The sequence below is a fragment of the Hoplias malabaricus genome, chromosome 4 (genome assembly GCF_029633855.1).
Source record: "Hoplias malabaricus isolate fHopMal1 chromosome 4, fHopMal1.hap1, whole genome shotgun sequence".
Lineage (NCBI taxonomy): Eukaryota > Metazoa > Chordata > Actinopteri > Characiformes > Erythrinidae > Hoplias > Hoplias malabaricus.
The window spans coordinates 70,807,282-70,816,308 of NC_089803.1; the positions used below are offsets into that span (position 1 = coordinate 70,807,282).

The 9,027-nt window shown below is 48.1% G+C and overlaps 1 protein-coding gene across 2 annotated transcripts in view; it reads right to left on the bottom strand.

Moving 5' to 3' along the window:
• scube1 (signal peptide, CUB domain, EGF-like 1) overlaps positions 1 to 7,579 on the bottom strand; it is a 91,403-nt gene extending 83,824 nt beyond the window's left edge. For both annotated transcript variants that reach the window (XM_066667679.1, XM_066667678.1), the window contains exons 1-2: positions 7,441 to 7,579; positions 2,812 to 2,934 (exon numbers count right to left, since the gene is read on the bottom strand). In XM_066667679.1, the coding sequence (XP_066523776.1) occupies positions 2,812 to 2,934; positions 7,441 to 7,528 (211 nt within the window). In that variant the 5' untranslated portion in view covers positions 7,529 to 7,579. The remainder of the gene's footprint in view (positions 1 to 2,811; positions 2,935 to 7,440) is intronic.
• Between the last annotated feature and the right edge of the window lie 1,448 nt (positions 7,580 to 9,027).

Consider the following 9,027-nt stretch of genomic DNA (forward strand, 5'->3'; position numbering starts at 1 on the left):
TATAAACAGCAAACATAAATAATTAATTCATTCATTCATCGTCTGTAACCCTTTCCCAGGTCAGGGTCGTTGTGGACCCGGAGCCTCAGCGGTATCACTGGCCGCAAGGTGGGGTTCAAACCAACAACTTCCAGGTCCCTGGAGCTCTGTGACAGAGACACCTGCGCCCAGTGCCACCGCCTCCCTGAACTGGATAAGGGCTCCGGATAATGGATGTTACAAACGTCAGGGCTACACCTGAACACTTTGTGACAGGGTTGATGGACTATGGAGGCATGTGTTATAAAGTAGGTGGCAAAAAAAACAGCATAAATCATATGCAGTTAGTCAGTGTCAGTTCTACAGATACGATGCCCAGCTCTGGATCCTCTTTAGAGCCTCAGTAGATCCCCAGCATCTCAGCCACCACATGCTCTGCCACAAAAGCCAACCATCCCGGGACTTCCTACAGCTAATCAACACCACGACATCTAAGAGCTAGCTCCTCAGGTTCATTAACTTTAGGATCTGGCAGCTGGCTACGAGCAGAGAACATTACTATGTAAACAGACGATATGACAGAGTAACAGTAAGCCAAGCGCTCTGTGTAGTTCTCTTAATTTCCTTTAAAGCCAAACACGGAACGCTGTAATTAGAGACTAGGCTCTTAGTAATGGGCTCTCTGCTTCAGACAGCATGGCCCCCTCCTACCCACTACACACCAGCCTCTGCTGTGGACTAAATGCCCACACAAACAGACAGGGGTAAAGAAGGAGAAGAAACAGAGAGAGACAGACTCAGACGCTTACACTAAAAGCATTAAAAGTAGGTGCCCATTGCACACGCTCCAGAATATACCCCCACTTCTGCTGCTGTGCCATGTAGACTGTGGTTTCAAGGTGGGAGGAACTGGCTCCTGTAAGCTCCAGAACATTCCCTCTGTTTCCTTGGAGGAAATAAAAGATGTGTTGTTCTTGTCTGCTCTGTCTAGCCTCGGACTTCGGCATCGAGATTCTGCTCCAGAGCACGGTCTGCTTCAACTCCTTTTCAAATCCACATAATTCATTAATGGAGTCGAAAATGGGTTTCAGGTTCCGTAATAAGGAGAAAGCACATTTCCCCATTTCCTGAAACATTAGCTCTATACATCTGAGGGAAAAGGGAACAGGGAAGAAAGAGTAATATCCAGTCCACGGGTGAAGAACGCTGCTCCCACTAGTAGACCACCACTACAACACTGTCGCCATCAGATACACAGAAGTTAAGAGGATATATATGTATTAATGTGAGGATCTGTAGCCCACCAACCCACACACTGTCAAACAAGACCCCCCAGTTAGTTTTCTGTGCACTGAGTCAGAAAACACGGGATAAAACGAGCCGTTCTCATTCTGCTCTGCATCTGACGTCAAGTGCAGAGACTTTAGAATGGCCCCGCCCCCTCGTCTGAGTCTGTCCAATCACAGCGCTGGACCCGTGTTTATGTGAGAGCGCAAAGGCGAGGTTAAAATCAGCAAAACAGACACAACGAGCGCGGAGAAATAAGAGCACTGAGCAAAAACGGAGAAGAAAGAGAACTGAGTGAAAACGGCTAAAAACCAGAGCTTCTGCTCCTCGCTCCTCACTGCTGTGCGCTCGGGGTCGGGGTGAACAGCGAGCGGCTCGTTATCATTTAAAGGAACAGGCGCTGAAAGCGGGCGTCCTGAACATTTAAAATGGTAATAACTGAGATGAGCATTCACTCTCAGTCACTCTCTGGGCTGGCCACCCCAGGGCCCACACTACAATATCATTAAATCTATCGGGATGAAGGGAAGCAGAATACGCGTCGTCTAAACTTTGAAAGTGTGAAAGATATTACTAAATATACAGTACATGCTGCGAAACTGAATGATGTAATGGTCACTGAACTTGAATTGGAGGTCTCTGACTTTTGCACAGACTTTGAATGTAAAGACATATTTTCATACATTAGTAAAGGCTTCTCCAAATGGCATGTGTAATAGTGTGTGTGTGTGTGTCTCTTTATGTCCATTTGCACGAACAGGAGGAATGGCATGAGTGTGCGTGACCGGGTGAACACACATATACATATATGTATATGTGTGTATGTGTGTGTGTGTGTGTGTGTGCTAGGCCCAGCTGTGCTGTGCTCTCAGGCAGAAAAGGAGCTGGAGGTGTGAACACTATGGCTGCACCTCACACCTTCCACACTCCACTTCCTCCGCACTAATTAAAACCCACAGCAGGGGCTGAGGAACAGCTGTATGACCTGCCCAGAGAGAGAGAGAGAGGGAAAGAAAGAGAGCGAGAGAGAGAGAGAGAGAGAGAGAGAGAGAGAGAGAGAGAGAAAGAAAGAGAAAAAAGAGAGAGAGAGAGAGAGAGAGAGAAAGGAGAGAGAGAGAGAGAGAGAGAGAGAGAGAGAGAGAGAGAGAAAGAGAAAAAGAGAGAGAGAGAGAGAGAGAGGAGAGAGAAAGAAAGAGAAAAAGAAAGAGAGAGAGAGAGAGAGGAGAGAGAAAGAAAGAGAAAAAGAAAGAGAGAGAGAGAGAGAGAGAGGAGAGAGAAAGAAAGAGAGAGAGAGAGAGAGAGAGGAGAGAGAAAGAAAGAGAGAGAGAGAGAGAGAGAGAGAGAGGAGAGAGAAAGAAAGAGAAAAAGAAAGAGAGAGAGAGAGAGAGAGGAGAGAGAAAGAAAGAGAAAAAGAAAGAGAGAGAGAGAAAGAAGTGAGAGAGAAAGAAAGAAAGAAAGAGTGAGAGAGAGAAAGAGAGAAAGAAAGAAAGAGAGAGAGAGAGAGAGAGAGAGAGAGAGAGAGAGAGAGAGAGAGAGAGCACCCACCTTCACAATGCTTGCCATCTCCCTTGTAGCCAGCTTTACAGATGCATTTGAAAGACTTTGGAGTGTTCTGGCACAGAGCATCGATGTGGCAGTCGTCTGTGGCCTCGGAGCACTCATCTGCATCTGGGAAAGGCAATGACACAGAAGACACAATTATTCATTGCTAGTGAACTATCTCACAGTGTTTCACTAATGTAGGATTAGTCCACATTCTGGATCTGAAACACCCGCCACAGGTGCAGCTGAAAGACTGTGAACATTTTCAAGACCCACAACCACTTTATAATCTGTGAGACATTAGCGAGTCTTCTCCTGAGGCACCTGGAGGAAACCTGTGCAGACACAGGGAGAACACACCTCACTCCTCACAGACAGTGACCCTATGCAAGAAGGTATGACGTGGTGGTGGTGGTGTGTTAGTGTGTGTTGTGCTGGTGTAGAGTGGATCAGACACAGCAGTGCTGCTGGAGTTTTTAAACCCGGTGTCCACTCTCTGTCCACTCTGTCAGACACTCCTCCCTCGTTGGTCCACCTTGTAGATGTAGAGTCAGAGACAGTAGCTCATCTGTCGCTGCACAGTGTGTGTCGCTCGTCCTCTAGTCCTTCATCAGTGACACAGGACGCTGTCGGCTGGATGTTTTTGGTCGGTGGACTGTTCTCGGTCCAGACACTGAGGGGTTTAAAAACTCCAGCAGCACTGCTGTGTCTGATCCACTCTACACCAGCACAACACACACTAACACACCACCACCACGTCAGTGTCAGTGCAGCGCTGAGAATGATCCACCACCACATCACACCTGCTCTGTGTGGGTCCTGAACAGGGTGAAAGTGGGCTAACAAAGTATGCAGAGCAACAGAGCTACAGTGTGTAATTGTGGAGCTGAGGGAACGGACACTGAGTGGAGAAACAGGGAGTTGGCTTTAATGTTTTGGCTGATGTGTGTATGTGTCAGAGCGTTTGCATAATCCACTTTTTCCTATTATTCTTTGCCATTTCCATTGTGCTCCCTCAGAGCAGAAGTCATCTTTTCCATGCTTTTGATCTGTGCGAGTCTCAGCCTGTTGTTGTTTTTAAGGGGGTCTGGTCCATTTTCTCGTTAGGGATTTCTGGCAGCAGCTGAGAAGATCTTTAACAAGCATTTATCTCTCCTCTGAAAATGGAGAGGGAAGAATAGTGACCGTTCCACAGGCCAATCTAGAATCTCATCTGTGTTCCCAGGGTCTATAACCATTAACAAGACCCTCCATGGCACGATTGGGGTTGAGCAAACAGGGCTCCCAGTGGTCTGCATTGAGCCCCATCCCATGGAGATGTTGCTGGTTCCGTCCCAGGTGATGCCTCAGATGTCCAGGCCTGGGAGTCTTACCGAGCACTATATCCTCACTTTTTGTGGAGGAGTGGGTGGGCTTGCCTTTCCTGCCCCAGCTGATGTGACAGATCTGGGTTGTTTGCATTCTCCTCCTCAGGGGCGTTGCATTAACTGCAGTTTGAAAACAATTAGTGGGTCGGCCTCGCGTGATTCGGGGGAAGCAACCCCGAATCCTCCCCATGCTGAGGGGAGATATTCACTCATGGAGAGGACGAATAGTGGTGGAGAAACATTTAAATATTTTTAGAAATCTGGGAAATAATTAACTGAATGTAATTGAAAATTGAGAAAATAAAAAAAATCGAGGAAATTGGTGAAAATGTGAAGACTAGATTAAATTAAATTAAATTAGCCATGACATTTTCCAAACACACAAACACACACTCTAATGCACTAGGGACAGTGAGCACATACACCCCCAGAGTAGCAGGAAGCACACAAGGAGCATTTGGGTGTAAGGTGCCTCAGTCAAGGGCCCTTTAAGCATGGATGTTGAGGGAGGAGACAGCACTGCCCCTACCCCAAATCTAATCTAATCTAGAAATGAAATGTACTTCAACAGACTGGGCACTGGGCAACAGTTTAACAGCTGGGGCTCTGTGAGGAACATCAGTGTTCTCCTTCATGTGAGAGGTGGGCTTCTGTCCTCGGCCTCCCCCCATCCTCGTCCACTCCTCTAATCCTCAACCCTAAACCCACAGAGCCCAAAGTAATGAAGGGTTTAAAGAAGGACAAACGCTCCGTTTCATTGATCCGTCAAAGTATTGATGTTCTGCTCCTGGAGCCGGCAATTTGTGACGAAAGCACCCAAAGGGGACTATGTGTGAACCCGGGTGAGAGAGGGTCGATAACAAGGCGCCGGGTCGACTGCGGGTTCCTCGTCCACTCGTCTTCAGACAAGCCCTGCCCTCTCAGCTACGACTGGAGACTGGTACAGGTGTCCTGTGCTGGCTTTGGCTACTGCTGCGTTAATACTAGAGAGAGTGTGTGTGGCAGGACCGACACACACTGCTCGCCCCACCCAGGTTTACCCCATCACATGAAAGAACTCCGCCATTGTTTCATGGTTCGCTATGAGGGTTATGTCTCATATTCCGCTGGTGTCCACAGATCAACATCTGCTGCTTCTTCTCATGGAAACCAGATGTGTTCAGAAACACACAACACACACTTCTGCCAGGGGTCGAGCTCACTGACCACACTGTGGTTACAGCTCTTTACAGAACAGTTAATAAGACACAGCAGCATTAATATTTCACCACACTGTACTTATTTTTTTATATAATTAGGTGTTCGAATAGGTTTAAAGCATTTCTGTGCAACGTATAACTGAAGTTCAAAATTCAAACATTCTCCTGTACTTTTGTCTTTTTCTGGTCATTGTTGTGTAAAATTTAAAATGACAACTCTCATTGTATGAAAAGACAAAACTAAACATGAACGTAGCACATAATGCACTATGTTGCCCTTCACTAACATGGAAATCCCCATCTTAAACAGTCTAAGCCCCAAGAACAGAACAAACCCATCATAGTCTTCTGCAGCTTTTTTCTGATGGAGCTCAGAACGAACGCAGCGCCCAATAAACTCTTCACTCACCGTTTACTCACTGCTTCATTTTTAGATTATTATTTTGTTAAATAAGATAAAATTTGTCACATTTAATACTACACAGCATTCATTCACTCATTGTCTGTAGCCCTTATCCAGTTCAGGGTCGCGGTGGGTCCCGGAATCACTGGGCACAAAGCAGGACACACCCTGGAGGGGGCGCAAGTCCTTCACAGGGCGACACACACTCACACATTCACACTTCGGACACGTTTGAGTCTCCAATCCACCTACCAACATGTGTTTTTGGAGTGTGGGAGGAAACCAGAGCACCCAGAGGAAACCCACGCAGACACAGGGAGAACACACCACACTCCTCACAGACAGTCACCTGGCGGAAACCCACACGAACACAGGGAGAACACACCACACTCCTCACAGACAGTCACCCGGAGGAAACCCACGCAGACACAGAGAGAACACACCACACTCCCCACAGACAGTCACCCGGAGGAAACCCACACGGACACAGAGAGAACACACCACACTCCTCACAGACAGTCACCCGGAGGAAACCCACGCAGACACAGGGAGAACACACCACACTCCTCACAGACAGCTCCAAACTCCCAACTGCTCCTGTGCCTGCTGCCCCTAATAGAAAGCGTGTGTGTGTGTGTTTACTTCCAAAGATGGGTTAAATACAAAAGCACAATTTTGTTATGTGCAATAACAATTAAAGCATGTTTCCAGCCCTGCTCACTCTAATTGCTCCATCTGCAGTCTCCTCTCAGCCTCAACCTGGTCAAGCCGCCTCGTCCACCCGAATAAAACCACCATGATCCATTTGCCTTTTACCACCTCCAGAGAAGCATCTGACTGATAAAACACTGCTAACACCAGGCTTCCTCTTTCTGTTGATGTTTATTCATACCTTTTACACCTGATCTATCCAACCTTCAAAATGAATTATTTTGGCCTTATCTAACCAGAAAAACATCCCACAGTTACAGAGCGTAATCACAGGGACGCACAGGGTGAGTGGGATATACTGGGGGCATTACACACCCTTCCCATCACTGAGGGATCCAGGTCCACCCCAGCCCTAAACAGTACACCTGTTCTTCCCACTCAAACTCCTGATGCATCCCAGCTATGAGGACTATGGGCTATTCCAAATAGAACAACACCAGGGAGCGGAGCTTGTGATATACCAGACAGTAACTCACCAGAGATGCGGAGCTGGTGATATACTACCCAGTACAACACCAAGGAGGTGGGGCTTGTGATATAACCGTCAATACAACACCAGAGAGGCGGGGCTTGTGATATACCTCTTAATACAACACTGAGGAGAATGGGCTTGTGATGCACCACTCAATTTTACACAATAAATCAACCAACCATCTTCAACCAAAGCTGCCCGCAGACTCTCGCTGCCCCCCCACATCATCTCCGTCCCAGTATCTCAGAGATCATAAAGCACAACCACGTTCACCGGTCAACTACAACAAGACTCCCAACAAACCTGACCTGAGCTCACTCCTCCCCCGGCTCTGAGAGGAGACACACACAAATTCACTGACCACAGACGGATAATGTCCCTAAACGAGAGCCAACCCCAGGCCACCTCCAGGACCCCAGAGATGGCGTGAAAACTTTTAGTAGAGTGAAATAAGGAGGTTAGAGATAAAGGAGGGCTTACCTGCTGCTCCTATGTTTCCCAGTGCACGGGGGACGTGGGTGAGGACGAAGAGCAAACAGAGGTGGCCGGTGAAGCGCGCCCTGCCCATGGCGAGAGGAGAGGAGAGGTGTGAGGGAGCGGAGTGGGACTTGTGTGTTTCTTTGATAAGAGGCTCCAGTGTGGTGCTGGCGGAGGAGCACGCAGAGAGCACACAGCTGAGCCGCACCACGACTGCTCATTGGCTTGCACACGTTAGAGAGAGAGAGAGAGAGAGAGAGAGAGAGAGAGAGGGAGGCAGGGGCGTCCAGGCTGCTGTCAGGAACTGAATTAGAGTGAAGTGTCCATCCACTTATGGCACGATTAAATATTGTTTCAGCACAATCTTCCTCTATTAAAGTCTTTTTAAGAATAAGACTAAGACTGTGGTCTCACTACACACTCTCTAGGTGGTCTCCAGATGGGGTCTAGTCACACAAGTGTAAATCACAGTAATGTTCAAATGAATACAAAATAATAATAATAATATTAATAAATAATAATAATAATTCTGAGTATTCTTATAACACAACTGAGCTGTACTGGGGTTCGTGAGTGCGTCTGTCTGCGAGTTTCCCGTCCTAAGATGCATTTGAGTCAAAAGAAGGAGCACAGCGCCATTTGCAGGCCGAGCGTAAACATCGCAGGCAGTGGAGGCAAGGCAAGTTTATTTATAGAGCACCTTTCATTCAAAAGCAATTCAAAAAGATTTACAGAAGAAACAGTTCAATTAAAAGCATGAATAAAAATCATTAAAGTCCAATAAAACGATTAAAATATTGCAGTAAAAAGGAAATACATAAAAATAGTAAAATGATTCAATGGGGGCGGCACGGTGGTGCAGCAGGTAGGTGTCGCAGTCACACAGCTCCAGGGACCTGGAGGTTGTGGGTTCGATTCACGCTCCGGGTGACTGTCTGTGAGGAGTGTGGTGTGTTCTCTCTGTGTCTGCGTGGGTTTCCTCCGGGTGACTGTCTGTGAGGAGTGTGGTGTGTTCTCCCTGTGTCTGCGTGGGTTTCCTCCGGGTGACTGTCTGTGAGGAGTGTGGTGTGTTCTCCCTGTGTCTGCGTGGGTTTCCTCCGGGTGACTGTCTGTGAGGAGTGTGGTGTGTTCTCCCTGTGTCTGCGTGGGTTTCCTCCGGGTGACTGTCTGTGAGGAGTGTGGTGTGTTCTCCCTGTGTCTGCGTGGGTTTCCTCCGGGTGACTGTCTGTGAGGAGTGTGGTGTGTTCTCTCTGTGTCTGCGTGGGTTTCCTCCGGGTGACTGTCTGTGAGGAGTGTGGTGTGTTCTCCCTGTGTCTGCGTGGGTTTCCTCCGGGTGACTGTCTGTGAGGAGTGTGGTGTGTTCTCCCTGTGTCTGCGTGGGTTTCCTCCGGGTGACTGTCTGTGAGGAGTGTGGTGTGTTCTCCCTGTGTCTGCGTGGGTTTCCTCCGGGTGACTGTCTGTGAGGAGTGTGGTGTGTTCTCTCTGTGTCTGCGTGGGTTTCCTCCGGGTGACTGTCTGTGAGGAGTGTGGTGTGTTCTCCCTGTGTCTGCGTGGGTTTCCTCCGGGTGACTGTCTGTGAGGAGTGTGGTG